Source organism: Perca fluviatilis, chromosome 5 (assembly GCF_010015445.1).
Source record: "Perca fluviatilis chromosome 5, GENO_Pfluv_1.0, whole genome shotgun sequence".
Taxonomy (NCBI): Eukaryota; Metazoa; Chordata; class Actinopteri; order Perciformes; family Percidae; genus Perca; species Perca fluviatilis.
Genome location: NC_053116.1, coordinates 12,659,268 through 12,679,959, shown reverse-complemented (window position 1 = coordinate 12,679,959; position 20,692 = coordinate 12,659,268). Strand labels below are relative to the sequence as shown.

At 41.4% G+C, this 20,692-nt stretch overlaps 2 protein-coding genes and 1 long non-coding RNA gene across 4 annotated transcripts; 2 read left to right on the top strand and 1 right to left on the bottom strand.

Moving 5' to 3' along the window:
* Positions 1-294: 294 nt before the first annotated feature.
* LOC120558433 (probable G-protein coupled receptor 173) lies at positions 295-5,573 on the top strand. 2 transcript variants are annotated; one of them, XM_039799439.1, is made up of 2 exons: positions 295-1,313; positions 2,359-5,573. In XM_039799439.1, the coding sequence occupies exon 2, from the start codon at positions 2,530-2,532 to the stop codon at positions 3,742-3,744; it is 1,215 nt and encodes a 404-aa protein (XP_039655373.1). In that variant the 5' UTR covers positions 295-1,313; positions 2,359-2,529; the 3' UTR covers positions 3,745-5,573. The 2 variants fall into 2 exon arrangements, with proteins under 2 accessions (XP_039655373.1, XP_039655374.1); XM_039799440.1 differs by lacking the exon at positions 295-1,313 and adding an exon at positions 1,385-2,264.
* Positions 5,574-9,565: 3,992 nt separating this feature from the next.
* Positions 9,566-17,485, bottom strand: wdr13 (WD repeat domain 13). The gene is made up of 10 exons (XM_039799438.1): positions 17,358-17,485; positions 16,752-16,839; positions 16,393-16,624; positions 15,884-15,993; positions 15,487-15,617; positions 15,061-15,368; positions 13,251-13,431; positions 12,987-13,128; positions 11,515-11,633; positions 9,566-10,377 (listed from the first exon to the last, which is right to left on the bottom strand). Exons 2-10 carry the CDS (start codon positions 16,790-16,792, stop codon positions 10,193-10,195), a joined length of 1,449 nt encoding a protein of 482 aa, XP_039655372.1. The 5' UTR covers positions 16,793-16,839; positions 17,358-17,485; the 3' UTR covers positions 9,566-10,192.
* Positions 17,486-18,717: 1,232 nt separating this feature from the next.
* Positions 18,718-19,508, top strand: LOC120558434. Its single transcript, XR_005639121.1, has 4 exons — positions 18,718-18,862; positions 19,027-19,058; positions 19,159-19,228; positions 19,432-19,508. It is a non-coding gene; the product is annotated as an uncharacterized LOC120558434 (long non-coding RNA).
* Positions 19,509-20,692: the final 1,184 nt, after the last annotated feature.

The window sequence follows — 20,692 nt, the reverse complement described above, 5'->3', positions numbered from 1 at the left end:
CCTCCAGAGGACCCACAATCCCTTGCTGCTGCCCTGTCAGTTCTGTGTGTACCATTGGTGGGTCCAGTCAGTCCAGTGTGTCTCCAAGGGCAGCACGAGACCAATGAAAGACACAGTTTGTTTACAGCCACAGACAGACACACAGACAGACAGACAGACAGACAGACAGACAGCGTCATACATGAGAGAGACGGTCAGAACACAACATCCCTTCTTCAGCTCACAATACTGCACAGATCCGCCTCTCTCTCTCTCTCTCTCTCTCTCTCTCTCTCTCTCTCTCTCTCTCTCTCTCTCTCTCTCTCTCTCTCCGAATAAAACCGACGGTTTCCGCGAATGTGCGAGCTGCCTCCTTGCAAGCAGCCATAATTGGGATTATTCAGGAATAATTCGCCTAATCCAGCCGCGTTGTTGTTCTTCTTTTCCCAAATCGTGATATCGACAGCGTTTGGAGCCGTGAATCCCCCCCCCCCCCTCCCGTGACATCGCTGGATTTGTCAGAAATGTATTTGTTCTGTCACGCAGGCGTTTTTTTTTTTTTATTGTGGACTTTTAAAATGTAGCCTAGTCCACCTTCGCTGGACAGCAAAACAAAGACTGCATATTAACAGTTCAGGGTAAATACATCGCCTTTTTTGGGGGGGACTGAAAGATGGGAGAGAGAGACGTATCGAGGCTGTTGTCTGTGTGGACTAATTGTGCTGGTGCCACTAGCCAATATACATGCCAAGACGATTCATTTAGGGGATGCGCGATCTTTTTTTCCCCTTCTCTCTAACGTTTGTGGGTGGGTTATTATAAGCATTGGAAATCTGACATCATTTGGATATATGTGAACAGAACCAGATATGTTTTTTTATCGCGTCTCTTTCTAGCCTTCTGGAAATCTATCTTCGACGTGATGCAACATACAAAAAAAATTTTTCGGATGATATTGAGACACAAATGAACACATCCCTCTGTATGAGACTGTAAAAGGGTGGCGGTGGATGTTTTTTTTTTTTTTTTTTTAATACATATCTCTTAAATGTGGCGGAGTCCTCACCCTGGATTGCTTGATCAGCTGTTGATAATTTTTTAGATAGCCTCTGCCGTCTTGTGTTTATTAGGCTATATGTTGCTGAATTCGATTTCCTCGCGATGGATTTATGCATAACAGGTGTTGTTTGAGCCCGAGGAGCACAGCACGAGCATGAGGCTTTATTATGTGTTTTTCTCTCGATTTAACAAACGGTGAAACAAAGCGACTGGAATCATTTTTGGGTTTTTGCCTTGAGAGAAGAACAGATCCAAAAAAGATGAGGGGATGAAAGGTAGGTTATCATCTCTCTTCCTCTCTCACACACACGCGCGCGCACGCACACACACACACACACACACACACACACACACACACACACACACACCAGAGGTGATTTTGACACCTGTTTATCCGTTTTTCACTCCAGCCTGTCAGGCCTAGCTGACATTGGCAGTCATCTAATCAGGTGAAATGCTATTTGTCAAGGTGGCAGAGGGCTGTTATGTATGGATGAAAATAGGCCCCCAGTTACAGCAGATCATATTGTGTTTTATGGCCTACATAGGCAAGGCCCACCCAGACAAGCACACAGCTATGTTTTATTAACAGCGTACGCCTATACGTGAGTTTTCAGAAGAGGCTGCACCTTGAAATTGTGTGTTTTTTAAATTGAATTTTCATGTTTTTAATCATGTCTTCTTTAAACATGGCTGGTTGTAGGCTCTTTGCTAAAACACTGAGGCCATGATAATCACAATGATAACTTGCTCCTCCTGTTGAGTAAAATTCACACACATAGGCCTATGCTTAAAAAACAACCACAAATGGCTGCCTGCTCTGCCATTATATTCTCCCATTTGTTAAGTGCTGTGAATGGCACAGATTACACCCTCTGCTCTTTAACTGACTGTCACGCACAAACGCACGCACAGAGCAGCAGAGAGAAAGCATAAAATGTTCTTTGCTCATTTACAAGATCTCTGTTTGTTGGACATGCCCAGTGTTTGGTTGTACTGTGTCTGCTCCCTCCTGCTGTACACCCCCATGCATTCACTCAAACACCCACACTTGCACAAAGTATGTGAGCTGTTGTATCTTAGCAACGGGCAAGGTAATTACTGAGAGAGCCAAGGAGCTGGCATGCTGTAGAGCTGCTGATCTGATCCCAGCCTTAGAGAAACAGGAAGGCAAAGATTTCCTCTGTGTTGCCCAACACATCACTTCTTTATCCATGCTGCTAAATGTAAGTTTGCTTTGCGTTTAGTGGACTGTTTTAGACCTAACCAGCAGGTCAGACATCTTGTTTTTCATTCCTCCAAATGTGTCTCTGTTCACAGGTGGTGAGGTTGTGGACAAAGAGGAAAGATGAATCTGTCATGTAGAAAAGATCCTTACGGCCTCTCCTTGTAAAGACGAGAGCGCCGTGGGAGACGACGGCTGTAGCAGGATCAGTAGTGTTTATAAAAGGGCCAGGCCGAACCAGGCGGGCTCTTGTGGAAGGTAATAGAATGGCTAACCAGAGCTTTGCCATCGATGGCCCTGGCAGTTTGCTGGCTGTGCTGGCTTCGCAGAGTGGAATGGCAAGAGGCGGCAGCAGCAGCAGCAGCAGCAGCAGCGACGGCAGCGGCAACAGTGGAGGAATCTCTGCCACAGATGTGTCTGCCTACTTTAAGCTGGTCTTCTTGGGTTTGATCATCTGCGTGAGCCTCGTCGGCAACCTCTTGGTGTCCCTGCTGGTTCTACGAGACAGGACACTTCACAAGGCCTCCTACTTCTTTCTCCTGGACCTGTGCCTGGCAGATGCAGTCCGCTCGGCCGCCTGCTTCCCCTTTGTGCTGGTTTCCATCCACAACAGCTCGGTCTGGACTTACAGTGCCTTGAGTTGTAAAGTTGTGGCTTTTATGGCTGTGCTGTTTTGTTTTCACGCTGCCTTCATGCTGTTTTGTGTGGCTGTCACCCGCTACCTTGCCATCGCCCACCACCGATTCTACGCCAAGCGCATGACCATCTGGACCTGCGCCGCCATCATTTGCATGGTGTGGACTCTGGCCGTTGCCATGGCGTTCCCACCTGTCTTCGATGTGGGGACATACAAGTTCATCCGTGATGAGGATCAGTGCATTTTTGAACACCGCTACCTGAAGACCAACGACACCCTGGGCTTCATGCTCATGCTGGCTGTGGTGGTCCTGGCCACGCACGGCTTCTACGCCAAGCTGCTGCTGTTTGAGTACCGTCACCGCAAGATGAAACCTGTCCAGCTCGTGCCAGCGATCAGCCAGAACTGGACCTTCCACGGTCCTGGGGCCACAGGTCAGGCTGCAGCTAACTGGATTGCAGGGTTCGGTCGTGGCCCCATGCCACCCACTCTGTTGGGCATCAGGCAAAATTTACACAATCAACACCGGCGGCTGCTCGGGATGGAAGAGGTGAGGTCAGAGAGGAGGCTGGGCAGGATGTTCTACACCATCACCCTGCTCTTCCTGGTCCTCTGGGCTCCTTACATCGTGGCGTGCTTCTGGAGGGTGTTCGTCAAGTCCTGCAGCATCCCTCACCGGTACCTCTCCATCACTGTGTGGATGAGCTTCGCCCAAGCCGGAGTCAACCCCATCTTCTGTCTCCTGCTCAACGAGGACCTGAGGAAAGTGCTGAGAGCTCACCTGCCCACCTACTGGAGGACTAAACAACACCTTCCCCAGGATGAGGCCTACTGCATCATGTGATAAGATATATGAGCATAATGAAGGGAATGTTTCATGTTTTAAAGGGAGAATTTGGAGAGTAGAAGTGATGTAACGCACCTTGGTTAAGTGTCTGTTTTGTTGTTTTGCACAACAAAATCAATTTTTCGCCAAACAAATGCAGGCACAGCTTATTAAGAATGTTGATATTTGAATATGTGTCGGTTGCAGAGGTTTGAGCAGGGCAGTAGAAAAGCCCTGGTAACACTTTAATGGTTTGTATTTCTGATGATGTACTGTATGATTAATAAATAGTGATAAAAAAAAATCACAACTATCACCGCTCCAACTCCAACAAAGTGTGACGGATGCCATTTTTAAAATAATGTTGCCTTATTTCAATGGGACACGCCCCAGAGCTTTCAACTGAGAATGAGTTCCTGTGTCACATGAGGCACAAAACAGACACACAGAGGGTTGAAATCCTTGAAAAAAATGCGCTGCGGAATGTGAAAAGAAAGTGTTGATCAGAGCGTTACTAACTCTGAAACACATCAAGGAACTTACAGGGTCTGAATGGATTGATAGACCACCCCGGACGCCTTTTCATGTAATTCAAAGGAGACTGCAGAATATCGAATGGACCCAATAACCTTGGATACATTTAAATAGCTGTTGTGAACCCGAGAAGCCCCTAACATGCTTGGTTTTTTGGACTTGATTTAGGGTGTGTCAGGTTTCTTTGTATCATAAAAAATTGCCTGTTTTCCTTCATTTGTAAACTATACATGTTAAGCAGATGACACTATTTTGAAATATGACTTGATTTCATATTGTACAGACTGTACAGGAATGTATATTCCTGCTTGTGTGTTTTTATATAGCATTCATGTGTGTGTGTGTGTGTGTGTGTGTGTGTGTGTGTGTGTGTGTGTGTGTGTGGGAGAGAGAGAGAGGAAGAGGTAGACAGAGAGGAGAGGAGAGGAGGGAGAAAGATGAGAGAAATAATGATGATAGAATAGGTTCCAGTAATATTGAGTCAATATGAAAGCAGCCTCATCTTGGAGTCTTAAAATCATGCTTCGTATGGAAATGTATCCTTTAAATGGATTTCCGTAACTGGACATGTAGTCTGATTTGTTTAAAATGTGAAGTACAGATGGATTATAAAAAAAAAAGAGGGCCAAATAATAATCAGAAAACAACACAACAGGCCAGAGGATTTAATGACTTGAAAGATTATGTAAATTACGTCGTTTTAAAAAAATCATTAGCAAATGAACATTTATTTGCAAATGATGATCTTGGGAATGTTTTTAAAGTACTGTTATGCTCTCACCAGAATACAAAAAAATGAAGAAATGAAGTGGCACTTAATGGGAAGGAAACTTGATTGTTACCAGGCCCTCTTATAATTCCCTCCCAACATAAATGTCACCATTTGAGTGTCCTGGATCACAGGAAGTTCAAAATCCAAACGTCTTCAGGCTGGACCACAGAGATGTTTGGTGTGTGGAAACCGGCTTAAAGTACATGACGTTGTCTTTCCAAATTAAGATTCATGTAAGACAAATGCCAGACCTACAGTACGTTAGGCATAGATATATTTGTGCTGTCAATTTTCTAAATGTGGACACTTGCACAGCATACTGTATTAGCATGCATTCCACTGCATTTCATAGATTCAAGACTGGGGATTACAATTTGTACAGATGTTGATATGGAAAGACAAAGTAAAACGGGAACTGAAGTCCATAATTTTTATGTCTGGCATTCCTTCGCGAGATGATATTCTGTAACTGTACAGTTTAACTGAGGTGGTTCTTTTGCCCACTCATCAATAAAGACTCTACTTTTGATGCATTCTGAGATATGGCCTGCCTGGATGATTGACATTGCTGGATCCCTGTGGAGAACACTTAACAGGAAATAAACCACTTAACAGTGCAAATTACATCCTATGCTGTGTGCATTTTAGTTCCTGAACATATATATATATATATATATATATATATATATATATATATATATATATATATATATATATATACAACAAAAGTACATTTGTGTATTATTATTAGTCTAGCTTTGTACACTTAACTGCATGAAATGAAAAGGTTTTCTTGACACTTTCCCCTCCACTGAACATTGACCAACAACCGCTATAGAGTCAAAATGGTTTGTGATTTCTTACAGAAGTACCAATCTGTCAAACCTGTGGTGACAGGTGTATAAATACACAAAAAACTGAGGAGTTAGAACCAATTAGAATTGTTATACAAGGCTTGACCTGAACTATGTGGGAACTAAGAAATGTGGTTGAAGTATGTTTCTTAAGCTCATGGTCTGATATATTTAAACCTTCATGCAATAGAAAAAAAAGTGAAATGATGTAACTTTTGCTAATGATGGCTACGAATGAAATGTACAGGAGAAATGTAACTCAAATAGAGTAGAGTCATAAAGCAGTGTCATAAAGCAATACCTATCTAAAGTTCTCTAACATTAGTCACCATAAGCTACTGATCATCATACCAGACCGAGAGGCTGTAGCAGCAAAACCTGAGTCTGACTAGTATTATATAGTATTATGTATTCATTTCTTATGAATTCAACTTTTAATTTGTCAAAGAAATCTCTTATGTTATATTTACTAAAGTTACCTAGTCTCGCTTTAAACTATAAAGCAAAAACAAATATATTACGAGGTCCTTCAAGTGAGTTTCACACAAAAGAGGACTCAAGCATAAACGTAGTCAAGTTTGTTAACATTTATCCTTAAAACTAGCATTTAATATTGATGCTTTAGCAAATCCATGATGTCATATAACTCAGCAAACAAAATTGGATACAACACAAAAAGACATTGCAACTGAAAAAATAATGTCATTGAAAATAACTGTCTGCTCCTCTGTACCAGGCTTTTCAAGCGGCAGCTGTGGAATCTTTTGTGTAAACCGAGAAATGGGTTTAAGGCGGTATCCAATCGCTCAATAGACCAGAAAAACAAATTTCATTCTTTCAAACTCACATAATGCTTGTGGTACAATATCTGGATGAATAAAAGTTGATTTAACAAGTATCTGGATTCCACTCTAACAGAAGAATAACCAAATCTTAAAACATACTAGTGCTGATAATAGAAAGTATGTTCAACGTGGTTAACTCCTCTGCATGATAAGGAACATAAATCACATAAATACTCCTGAATCTCACACAGATTCCACGTGTATAGCAAACATTATGCAACCAACCAATTATGCTTTATACATTATAAAATAAAACGGGAAGTGCGGGGATAATATAATCTCTTAATTAGGGCCTGATTGAAATCTAGCCATCGTATGACTGTGTATTCTCCCGATAAACAATCAGCCTATATTTTGAATCTGAATGAGGGATGATTTTCATTGTCTTTATTTGTGCGCCTAGACTGTGGCTGATGAAAAAGATGTTTCCATAGTGAGCGGTATCAACTGTGAGAACATCGTCTCGAAATAGCCCAGGTTTAACAGGTTGTATGCGACTACGCCTCAGTCTCACCAGAACTGACGCTGAAGATTCATCTAAAGCGCTTATGTTTAGTTTTCTTTCCAAGATACGCCACAACAAAAGGCCGTCATACCCATTGCGATCCTTGCCCACCGTACGTTCTGAGGATGCAGAGTTGTTGCGTTGTCCTAGAGCACTCGGGTTCACCAGAGGAGAGGTTTTGTGTCGCTCTTGGATAGAAATCCTTTTTTTTTCCTTTTTTTTTATCATTATCAGCACCTTTCCTGCTCGTTTCAAACAAAGCCTCGTCCTCACCTTCCCAGACAGCAACCATTCACTGTGCTTTACACCCACACAGCCACATTTCAACGTCACAATACTTCATCAGCACCAACCTTGAGAGGAAAATAATCTGAAGTCTGAAGGCGCTGCATTTGTGCATTAATCATACTGTATATAATGTCTTTTAACATGAAATTACAGATTCCCATGCACACCAGTGACTTTTTTTTCCACCCTGTTTCCACCACTTTTTAGTTCATTATGTACTGTATGTCTTTCTCCTACACTGAGACAGTGCAAATAGTGCAAATGATTGTCATGATACATGAGTCTGACAATATGACAGTAATGTCTAATATTTAGAGCTGATCTGGGGCTAGGAAACTGAAATGTCTACATGTGAAGGAGCTTTAATGTACGGTTGTGTGAGCTATCGGTGGTTCCTGAACTGGAAGTCAGGACCCGTCAAAGGGTTTCGAGAAGTATTTGAGGGAATACCAGACCCTTCTGCTAAACAAAATCATGCATATTTTTTTTTCAGATTTTGCCATTTTTTTTGTGAAATACCAGATACTTTGACTTCTTCGGCCTCTAAAAATCACTCAAATTAAACAATATCGCAAAAAGGAGAAATTACTCCATGGTTGAACTCATCCACCCTAAGACCATGAGTGGCCACAGGTCGACATGACTTTATTTTAAGGGATCACAGTCCGAAAAGGTTGCAAACCTCTGATAGTTTGTGGATATTTCTTTTTTTTTTAAACTTCAATATTGACAGTGTGAGGACATTAAGGGGTTTGATTGTTGGGGGATTTAAAGTCCCATATTGTAAAAAGTGAGATTCCATGTATTTTTTTAATTGAAGTGTCATATAAATACTGTAAAAGTATCAAAATGCTCAATCCACAGAGAAATGCACACAGCCCTTATTCAGAAACGGTGCCTTTAAACAAGCCGTCAGGACTTCCATACGGTTGTGATGTCACAACTATACTATATAGAGGTAGAAAATACTGCTACAGTCATTCCCCGGAAGCGCAGATGCTGAGAGCGCAGATGCGGAAGACCCTGAAACACTGACCAATCAGAGCAGAATGGTCTTTTAGGGAGGGGGGCTTAAAGAGACAGGCGCTAAAACAAATTGTCGAACAAGACTAAACAGTAATGCTTTGGGCTAAACGTTAGCATGCTAACAAGCTTTTTTTGTCAAGATGTGTCCTACGAAGCAGCCCGATTGGTTGAGGTTAGGCACTAACCTCGAGGAGTTAAGGTCAGGATAGTCGATTGGTCAGGGAATAGGACCTGAACAAATCAGGTTTCGTTACCTCGCACGAGCACAGACACCTGGCCAATCGTAGTGAGCAAATGCTATTATTTTTTTTACCATGTTCACTGTCTTAGTATTGCTATACTAACAGTTACCTCAACTGTACAGTTGAGGTTGATGTGAATGTCATAAGTTTGCATAACATTTGCTCATAAACTAAAGTATCGGACATTTTGACTTGATGTTTGACCAAGATGTTTCACTCAAAACCGTGAATTTGAAACTCCACCAAAGTCAGGAGAATTCATCCTCTGGGGAACATGACTGTCTGAAATATCTCAAAAACAGTTGGATGTATTGGCAAGACATTTTTTAGACTGAACCAAAGTGGTGGACCAACAGACCGACTGTCATTGCCATCCATAGAGCCACGCCTAAAACCATAATTATCAGTGTGATTATTATAAATGATGTCCACATAAGGCAAAGGAATTGAATATTTTTTTCTCAGAACACTGAAAATGTCAAATATCATTGAACCTTTAAGACCATATACTTTCACAATTTCAAAACCAAAAATTCCACATCTTATCTCATAACACAAAATTATAGATCGATCGCCCAGCTCCAAATGCAACAGTACATTTTTACACGACTTTTAGTCATTGATGTAGGGGGAATCCTGTGTAGATCTTGAAGACCCACACGATGAATAACCCTCTCCTACACTGTAGGTTTGACCACCCTACTACATTAAGCTGCTATTACCATTTCCTTTTGTTTCAAAGATATTTAGTTAAAAAAGAAAACAAAGACTGCTGACAGTTACAGTAGTTTATTTTGTATGTGCATTAAATAAATTATATGAATATGAAACACACACACACACACACACACACACACACACACACACACACACACACACACACACACACACACAGAGTTCAATGTCATGCACATGGTCTTAAATGCAAACAGGCAATTGCAGAATTGAAAGCTAAGACGATATTACTACACTTACACTGCTTGAGTTAACAGTTACATAAATAGTGAACTAGATCTATGCCACAGGGACTATCAGTGTGATACAAAGAGTTGGACCTGTTTTCTCTGCAAGATTACATTTCAATTCAGAGGTAAGCCATGACACATGCATGGGTGTAGTGTTCTTTTTTTCTTTGTTAAAAAGCAATTTCTCAGATGCAACTGTCGGAGAGCGCACACGCGCGCAGGCGCACAGACACACACACACACACAGACACACACAGACACACACACACAGACACACACACAGACACACACACTATCTGATTGCACTTGCACTTGAGTTATCATTACATTAAATGTTTAACGAGGCCTGTTACATTCCAGTGAAAATCTACAGACTTGTTATTGGACGGTTAAGGAGCGGCACGGCCGGAGTGGATGGAAGCGTTTGTGGATCAGTCACTTTTGCTCCCGCCTCCAGATGATGACCATGCCGGTGGAATCGGCGGATGCCAGTAAACTCTCGTCACAGTTGAAGCTGACATCCAGCACTGGTCCCCCGTGACCTTGTAACTTGTTCACTATTGCCTTGGTATTGCGTTCAACGTCGAAGAAGTAGACACAGGCATCCTCGCTGCCAGTCACTGTGTCGGAGGGGAAATCAGAAGGTCAAGAATTTAAAAGGGTGAAGAGAAAACACAAGGACAACTAGATAAATAAATGATGAAGGGCTTATACACTAGAGGTGCACGATTCAGAAAATGTCACGATTCGATTCAATATCGATTTTTAGGCTCAAGATTCAATTCAAAATCGATTTGATTCAAAAACGATTCTCGATTTAAAAAAAAAAAAAAAAACGATTCACAGTATGTAAATACTTTTCCCATGTGATTGCAGTAGACATACAATTATTTTTTTTAAAAGAATAGATTTTTGGAATTCTATGAATCGATTTTGAATCGGTAGAGCTTGAATCGCGATACGAATGTCAATCGATTTTTTTTTTGCACACCCCTATTATACACATAATACTATAACATATAATATAACAATTAATTTGGGATTCAAAATGGGTATCTCAATAGTTTACACTCCTGCTCCTAAACAATCTCAAGAGACAGTATTAAAATCACTTGTAAGCACACAAAAAACTGTCTTTTAAATTTTAAATACATTTCTAGCAACACTCCACAGATACAGATGAGGCCACTTCTCTGCCAGTTCATGTCCTTATTGAAATAATGTAAGCAACCATGTCGCAAAACATCAGTGGCTGAAAGGAAATTACAACACATCCCTAACTGAGGATTCTCAAGGGTATATTTATGAGTGAGATGCTTCTGGTAATTGGAGACACAAACCTGATAATTTAAACACCGACAAGCCTTGAATGAAATTAACTGTTGATTGTTAGGAAATTATAAAAGGTGAGGAAAGCAAAAGAAAAAAAAAAAAAAAAACAGGTGAAGCTCTGAGGTAGAGCGGTGTCAAATATTACGCAAACAGCATGCTGTATAACTTTAAACAATTGGTTATATACCGAAATTCTACAGCCTTTTGGTAGAGGAGTTCTTTTACAAAGCCAATATAATAATTCACTCAAAAATACATTCAAGCTAACAAAAAGGTAGGTTATTTGCTGAGGAGGTTGCTATTTTGGTTTTTCTTTTAATCCAAAAGCATCTCTTTTTCACACTACATAGCCTGCAGCATATATTGAACTGTGGTCTAATTTTCTATTCAAATATCACAGCAGGAACACAGAAGAGACTTCTTACCCACACAGGCCCCCTGTCTGAAAGACATGAGGGGGCAGAAGATGCTATGAACGTGCTGGGAACCATGCTGGATAGGGAAGCTCCTCTTTAGCTGTAGAGTACCATCATTGTCCACCACCCTGCCAACAATGTAAATACATATTCATATACATGCTACACCAATGAGGATGGCATCATAACACTATTAATGTATAAATTCACATGAAAACTAGATTGTAATGTGCTATTTATTGCTGCCTTTTGAAACAGAAATAACTAACAGTTTTGAATGGAATGTTATGAAAACGATTAGGCTATATGATCGATCGTCGCCCTTTTCATGTAAATATCTTTGTCCTTCTTAAGAAGAAGTTGGCCCTTTTTGGGTGCCCTATACAAGTTTGTACAGGGCCCCCAAAAAGCTACAAGCGGCCCTGCTTGCTGGTGCGTCTAAAAGTTGGAGGAGCTGCCGGACATGCAGCATGTTGCCAAGGACGAAATGCGATGGGAGAGATATCTTTTTCCAAACGGAATGTGGAAATTACTCAAGCAGTTAACAGATTTTATCGCAAAAGATATGATGCACCTCAGTAAAACGACGGCTTTAATAAATACACGGGATAAGCGGTACAACATGCCCTCCTGCACATATTTAAGCCAGGTCGCCATACCGGAGCTACACAAAAAAATGTAAACAGATCACACACAGCGGTGCTGAAATAATAATATAATACAGCAGATAAAGAGCATAAAAATAAATCACAAAAAAAGATCGCAATTAGATTATTTTCCAACATTGCTCAGCCCTGAGCCTTATGTACCCTAGGGGATGAAGAGGAGAAAGTAAGTCACGTTAAGTGGTAACATCAGTTACAGGATTTGAGCTGTTGCAGAGTTTTGACTCTTAACGCAACGCTTTAACGTTATCGTCAGCTCGCTCACTGTAAATACAACTGAAAAGCTCCCGTTAACATTTGTCAGGCTAACGCTAGCTAACTGGTAACGTTAACAAGCTAACAAACAACAACGTTAAACAATAAAGTCCCTAGCAAGCTCACCAACTTGGGTTTAATTCCCCGATGCAGATGCAGCTGTCATGAGGTCAGGTGCTGGTGGTTCAGGGGCTGGTTCTGCTCTGCGTTTTCCTGCGGTTTGCTTACTTGATGTAACATTAAAGAATTTGCAGCAGTATCCCAACACGGGACACCACTGTACATCACTCTGACAGTCAATACTCGCTATGACCGGCGTCTGATTTCACATGTCTAGCTATGTGCCGTGTGTGTGTGCGTTTATAATGTGAAGGAGGTTTAATAAGAACTACACACTCTGCTACACATTACGTGCAGTCAGTTAACACTCGGTGTAGCGGAGCCTTTGCGACTAATTAACCGTGACGTTTTAAAGCGCGGTTAATAGTGACATCGGTTGATCCCTGCGTCCCTAGACAAAACTGCCCGTTAATAAACAGTGACGTGCCCTTCCAGACTCACCTGTACAGCAGCAGCTTATTGACACAGGCGTTGATCAGCAGGGAGGGGTCTCTGGCCTCTCGGCTAATCCAGGACCGGGCAGAGATGCTGCAGATGGAGCTGCCTTCACTCACCACCAGACGCTTGGCTTTGGTCAGCTTCCCTGTGGGGAAGAGACAACATTCAGTGCATGATTCAGTGCATGACTCAAAACACTAAACTATAATTTGTGATTCAGTCATTGCACACTTTGCCCTCTGCCAAATGGAAACGTTGGGAGTGTACCTGTGGCCATGTCAAAGAGGAAGGAAAAGATGCTCCCCCTGTCATCACCAGCCCAAAGGATCCTCCCTGGAGCATCAAAGGAAAGAGACAGCACGCGGCCTGTCAGCTTACTGGAGCCCCCCTTCACCTTCTTCCCAGTGGAGATGTTCACCACCTGCAGGTGGTGCTTGCTGTTTCCCACCTGCAACACAGAACTGGGTGTGAGGACCTTCATTATTTATTTCCACAAGGCAGCACTGATGAACTGACTGGGGAAAACACTGGTTGTAGTGTTGGGGCTTGGTGCAGTTAGACTAGTGAAAACCAGCACAGGTTGATCTTTGTAAAATATATAATGTTTCTTTGGAGGTCTAACACTGTGTAATCCAACGGAAAGCTACTGTCGTCTTGTGTTCAGGCAGATGAGACCAACACAGGGATGCCCTGACCAGACAGACCAGTTAAACCTGTTCAAACCAGAAAAACCCATTTCTTCCTCTCATAATGTTGTTGCTTGTTGTTGGTACCGACTGTCGGTTAAAAACAAATCTCCATTTCCCTCATGTTCCGTTTAATGAGCCGTAAATGGCAACTCTGCTTTCATTTTACATTCTGCTCATCAATTCAAGTGTTTGCCAGTGAAAAAGCAGAGTAAAAACAAAATGATCCAGGACATTTGCCACTTTTGTTTTGGTAACATAAGATGATATTCAATTTAAAAATTTTAATTAATGTCTGCATGGTGTAAATAAGCATCCAGTTATTGGGAATGAGATAATAAGCTATTTTTGAGAGGATTTGTCTCTGCATGCTTTATTGTTTTATGAATCTACGTTATCCACAAAAATGAGTCAACGTTCCGTGTAAAATAAGATGCATGATGATTAATTAGTTCTACACGGATTTGCTGAGCAGGAAGGAGAGAAGAAACCGATCTGCTCGTGCGTGAAATGAAAGCGCACGAGCAGATCACATCATAATACGATTTCACATTGTAATATTTTGATTTTTAATCTTTTGCAAGTTTGCGTGCTGCTGCGCGTCCCTGTACGTGCGCCTAGGCTCGCGCTATCCCGAGTCTAGGCGCATTTTAATAATGCGCTGTTAAAATAACAATGAAATGCTGCGCTATTGACTTTAGACCAGGTTTTTGTTGGTCAATGGCGCGATCACTTCCCGCTGCCTCAAGATAGCAATACGCCAAGAATTCACCTGAACACACCTCCCTGTAAGACCAGCATCGCCTCATTTTAATAAGCAGTAAATGGCCAACAGGTGTCCAATCCTTCATCCCGATACACAGTGCGATCCAGATTAAAGTGGCAGTGAAATTATTTTCTCATTGTCTCGCAGCGGGTATGTTCTAAAAAGCACAAAAAAACACACAATAAGTAAATGCAGAGCTTCATCTTGTCTGTTTCTGTGTCAGTTGTGTGTCGGTATGAGACGCGAGGGGCAAAGCAGCTGTTGGAAATTAGAATGCTGTTATTGGCTGGGGGTTACACACCCACGTGGGGCCCAAAGGCTCTTCGTTGACACCTCCAAACGTCCCGCACTCCGCAAAATAAAAAAAAATAAAAGAGAAAATACAGGCAGAGGGCAGGGTCTCTGCAGGTACAGACACCACCACGCACTTCTAGTAAGTCATGAGTGATGATTGAGAGGGATTACTTTTGTCAAGTCTATACATTGTTTTTTGAGGAAAAGCATCGCATAGGATACCTTTAGGTTCTTAGGTGTTTTTCAATGTCATGTAAATGAGTACAAATCCCCTTGTGCAAGTTTTTGTCCCACTAGGGAATTAGTACAGGAGAATAGAAAAACAACTTACCACAGTGAGGTTGTTATTCATCGGCTGGAAGGTGCAGCAGAGCAACTCGCTGGATTCTGGGTCTCTGACTTCTCGGATGCACCGGCCATCTCCCGTGTTCCAGATACGCAGAGTCCCATCTAGTGATGTCGACACAATGATGTCATTGCTCAGAGACCAAGCAAAGTCTGTGACAGGACCTCCGTGACCTTTCAGTGTCACCTTAACACTGGGAGGAGAGGGGGACAACGTCATGATGGACAGGGTGCCATCCAGGGAGCAGCAAGCAAGTAGGTGCTTGTCATCATTGGCAAACTGCAACCGTGGGACTAAAAGAACATGGAGGGGGGGGGGGGCGACGACAGTGAAATAAATGTTGAAGCTTAATGTATACAAATGAATTATTTAAAAGAAGAATCAGTTCAACAAAAAAAAATGTTTACTTACCAGCAGAGTCTACATGTTGGTCAAATATGTGGTGCATGCCAGCAAAAGCATAATTTTCACTCAAAGTTGTGTCCCCTGCCATGGCACGACTGGCCTCTGCCACTGAGGTGGGCACCAAACTGCCTGGAGGCCTGCAGCCAGAAAAAAATAAAATAAAATAAACACTATGTAAGCATATAATAATTACAACACACCTCGCAACCCTTTCGTACTGATGACAACTCAATATAAGCAATCTGATCATTACTCAGTGCAAACAAACCAGAATTACAGCCAGCAAATCCAACAAAACACAATGGCTCAAAGCAGAATCAAAGAAAATTAAATTTCTGAAGGTGATAAGACAATAAGCTGAATGCAAGTTGAGGACCGCCGTGTGTAGCGTTCTTCTGGGTACCTCTCATCATAAACGGCTCTGTTCATCTGGGCCTGGAGCTGGTAGGAGCCTCTGCTGACAGAGCGGCGGTGACCACGAGCCCCTTGGGTGCGGGGGTCCTCCTCGAAGTCCTGCCCGAGAGGAGAGGAAAGGAGAGGAAGACAGAACCTCGTAGGAGTGAGTGCAAGTAAAGACCGAACTTACTTGTGACCACAAATAATCCTAAAGTAACCATCAATAATTCTTGAAAGCATATTGAAATTACCATGCATTTTAAGTATTGCCAATATACAGGGGCACTGCCAGCCGTTTCAACCGAGCTGCTCAGCTTAATATGTATGGGCAACCAAAGTGTTCCTTGGCTATGCAGCTAATTAATGAATGGCTCTCATATGTTGAATCCTATATTTTCTTTCCAACTCTCAGATATTTTTATATCTTATTTTCCAAATTAGTACAGACACCCCCACCCCTCCCTCCTATTCTCTCTCTTATATGTTCCCCTCCCTTTCGGTTTATTTGGGTCTGACCTCCATGCGGTCCAGTGTGGTGCGGGAGCTGCGCACACTGCTGGCCCTGAAGCTGCTCTGCTCAGACAGGGGCCCGTAGCGCAGGGCCAGCAGCTGACTGCGCAGCTTCAGGTACTGCCTGCGCAGCCCCGGCTCAAAGCCACACTTGGCGTTCTCTCTGAGCAGCTGGCTGCGTCGGCGGATGTACTGAGTTCGGAACTGTGGGAACGTAGGCGTGCGGTAAGCATTGTACCTGGGGAGAAAAAGAAGTGACACAGCACACACAATAACTTACAAGTGATCCATAAGCAATTACACGTCTGAATAGCTTCTTCATCAGTTTTAGACTATTAAAAGCCTGCTGCATGATTGAGTCTCACCTTGCGTCCACTGCCAAAACCTGCTGCCAAACTGCTGCCATTCCACAAGCACTCTGGGTAGAAAGGAAGCCACTGCCAGGGCAGATACCTGTCAATATACACACAACACTCAGTTCATATTGTTTAGCTACTTTAACTAATAATCGTTACATTTAATGCCACTGTGTGAGAATACAGCTTTGCTAACATGAGTGTCACCGCAGTGTTGAATCAGGTGATGATGCATAATCTATTGGCACCACAGATATCGAGCTATTATTTGCTACGTGAGTTTGACACCAGAACATAATTGTTGAAGTGTACTGAAATAGTCACATGCAGCTAAAGAATAAATGGGCTGTGCATGTTTTAGCATGCGGATAGGAAGTAGCACCAAAAGCAGGCCAGCTAACTGACAGCTAACGTCGCAAAGCTAACCAACGTTAGCTAGCAATTAGCAAGTTAGCCACAACACTATATGTCCTCGCATGAAAATCTATTTTTCCACTCATTCTTCAATGTACACAGATAGTCTACCAGTTAGCAGGTTTGTATACAGAGTACGGGACATTGCATTTTTATAACAAAGCACAGAAACACGGAGGAATACGTGTGGAAACGGCTCACCTTCCTTAGCTTTTCTCCATCGCTGCTTTTACTGTCAACTCACATGACACGGTGTCCAACCTCCTGATGTGGAGCTACATGACGATGATGATGATTCACAGCATTTACGTGATTTATTGTTTGATCCAATGTGATGAGGATTAGAGCATGCAAAATATAACGAGCAGAAATAGACACTGCTTGATTTTCAACAGCATGGTTTCATTGGATAGTAATGACATTTCTTTTTAACACTCACAAGCACAAAGTAGGCTAATAACAATGTAACATTTACATGTTAGGAGTGGGGCCTTCAGGGACAACTGGCAAAATAATCAATTAGTTAATATCAGCAATATGTTACCAGCCTTTTACTTAACTAAAAGTAGCAACCACAGTGTAAAAATACTGTTATAAGTTAAAGTCCTGCATTGAAAATCTTAATAAAATTATGCAAGTATTAGAATCAATATATAGCCTACTTAAAGTACCAAGAGTGAAAGTAGGCTACTCATTATGGAAATTGTAAAATGACCCATTTCAGAATAATATATTGATTGATTGAAATTGATTTCGAACATGTAAAAGAAATAGAAAATAACAATATTACACAAACTAGAAAGCATAGAGATACCTGAAAAACAAATACATGATTTGTTTTTTTTTGACATGTCCGAAAAGGACTGGAAAGAAGTATACACTCCCACCCCTTCTCCATAATTCAATGTATTCAATATATAAAAAATAATATAAGCATTGCAGCTAGTAAAGGTTGGGATAATTGTAAATACTTTATATATTAATAATTATAATAATGATGTATAAATTGATTTATAGCCTATGTTGTATTATTCTTCTTAATCTGCTAGTAACTTGTCAAATACATGTAGTGGAGTATTAAGTACAATATTGGCTTCCAAAATGTAGTGGAGTAGAAGTATAAAGTAGCATAAAATGGAAATACTCAAGTACAAGTACCTCAAAATTGTACTTAAATACAGTACTTGAGGAAATGTACTTCCACAACTGAAAGGTCCACAATGAAAAATGGAGAAGGATGGCAAATTTGAGCAACAAAATATTCTCATTTGGGTTTCTGAGGACAAAATCTTAATTCTCTATCAAGTGTCTGCTCAACATTTAGAAAAAAAGTGATCCCCGAACTAGTAGCCCATTTTCTTTTTTAAATAATAAAACAAACTCTCATGGTGCCGGTAACATGACTAAAATGCTTTCTTGTCATGAACAATAGGTGAACACACAGTTCCAGTGGGTTCACAATGGCAGTATGACAAGGTCAGCTCGGAGGTTTCGCCTGGCTCAGCAAAGACCTGCAGAGCTGCGGGTCATGCTGCTCAGCTGACGGGGCTCTTTGCTTGTTCATGGTGCTCTTTCTCGAAGGGGCCCCAGTGACAGAGCCATTCACAAGCACGGGCCATAAATGACCGAGTTGAACACCACATTAAGCACTGCATTCTCAGAAATCTGAACTGACTGGAGCACAGCCAAAATGCCAGGAACAAAAGGTAAGCAATGTGAAACAAACGTTAATGTCTAAAATATATTGTTTAATTTATCTGGATACCAGAAGAGCTGTATGTTAAAGTACTCTTCTTCTTTTTTTTTTGTCGTAAAAGTGACTTTGTTTCCAAATGTTTGACATAAATGTGAATGTTTCCACTATTTTCAGGTAATAAGTCGGACAAGAAGTCAGCTACCAAGGTAGGAAAACCATTACTATACTTGTCTAAAATACTAATTTTCTTCTTAATCTGTAATTCTTTGTTGCTTCACTTTATTAATATTTGCTTTACTTTCCCAGCAACCTCAGAGTCCTAAAGAGCAGCCGAAGAAAGCTGATCAGAAAGGAGATGATAACAAGAAGCAAGGAGGTAAGCATTTATATGAAGCTACATTTGGTCAGCATGTTGTCTTAACCCTGTGAATTGTGATTTCCAAGTAGAAAAAAAAGATTGATATAAACCTTCAGTGGTTTAGGACACCAAAAGATATTTTGCCACATGGAGTAGAAATGAGATGCTGTGGTTGCCGTGTCCCCAGTGAAGGTATCTGTCTGTGTTTCATCCCCTCGCAGGACAGCCGAAGGGAGAGAAGCAATAACTTCCAGGCATTTGTGAAGATGGCTTTGGAGACACTGCTTGGGTCCTGCCGTCGTAAACATGGGAGCCCCCGGGGCAAACAGGGCTGAGTGCACCTTCCTTCTGCACTTTCCGAGCCTGCAGACTAGGCTGTTGTGCAGCCTTATAATACAGCATCTGCTCACCTCTCACAGAGGCAGAAAGTGAACCTGATCTCCATCCATCACCATCTGTTGTTCAACCCACCCTCCCAACCTTTTTCTGCCCCCTTCCCCACACTGTCCACTCTGGCTTATTAGATGCTCAAAAATAGACTCCAGGTTAAACCGGACCATTGCTTTGAGCGAAAAAATAATTTTGTCATCCCATTGCAATCCTTCCCTAACTCACCCTCATGCCACGATCGACTGTCTAACAGTCCATACATCCTTCTTGTAAATAATAATTAAAACAACTATTTCTTACCGCAGTCCATGTGTATCTGACTTCTATGTGTTCCTAATATTCTAACATGTTCACATCTTCTCAGGCTTATTCCCACATTGAATTGAGCAGACAGCAATCCAGGTTTGATGTAAAATTTTATAAAAATATCACAGATGTATCAGTGCCTTCACATTTACAGGGAGAAAAAGTCGGCTTAAAGTTAATATCAGAATAATATTTAAAATACTGTCGGATTGAGTGGTATTAGGTTCTAAGAGACTGAGCGCTTGTTCTCAGGCATGAACAAACATTCGGGCTCTAATCTAAAACACTACATCTTAGTCAAGAAGCAAATCCTTTTGACAGTCCAGATTTAAGAAAGATATATAGACAGAACGTGAACACAATCTGATACAGACGCTCATTTGATTCTTTCCTCAGTTAATCATCAGTTACATGAATGCACCTTTAAAAGCAGCAGTGTAATACAAATCTGTACTTAAGGATAAATATTTAATATAGTGAACTTCAGAATTCCACCTACTATTGGAAGAGAAGTTTAAACATTTTCCCCTACAGTAACGTGTGAAATACCCTGATTCTAAACCTTTATTTTCAATACTGAAGAGTGAAAGAGTTGTTCAAATGTAATACATAAATACTAATAAGACCTTTTCTAAGCAAAGGCAAATAACTAAATGTAAAGGAAATTATCAAAATAACACAAAACAAAATACAAACCGCATTAGCAAATGTCACCACAAAAGTTAGTTCATAGATTTACTGATTCATTTTCTTTATCTAAAATTCACAAAAAGGGGAATTCATTAT

Excerpts from the sequence above, each read along its gene's own strand:
- LOC120558433 (XM_039799439.1), top strand. The coding sequence starts at position 2,530 with ATGGCTAACCAGAGCTTTGCCATCGATGGCCCTGGCAGTTTGCTGGCT.
- wdr13 (XM_039799438.1), bottom strand. The coding sequence starts at position 16,792 with ATGGCAGCAGTTTGGCAGCAGGTTTTGGCAGTGGACGCAAG. Across the intron at positions 15,618-15,883 it reads AGAGCCGTTTATGATGAGAG|GCCTCCAGGCAGTTTGGTGC; the intron begins GTACCCAGAAGA and ends TTCTGGCTGCAG. Across the intron at positions 11,634-12,986 it reads AATAAGCTGCTGCTGTACAG|GGTGGTGGACAATGATGGTA; the intron begins GTGAGTCTGGAA and ends CATTGTTGGCAG.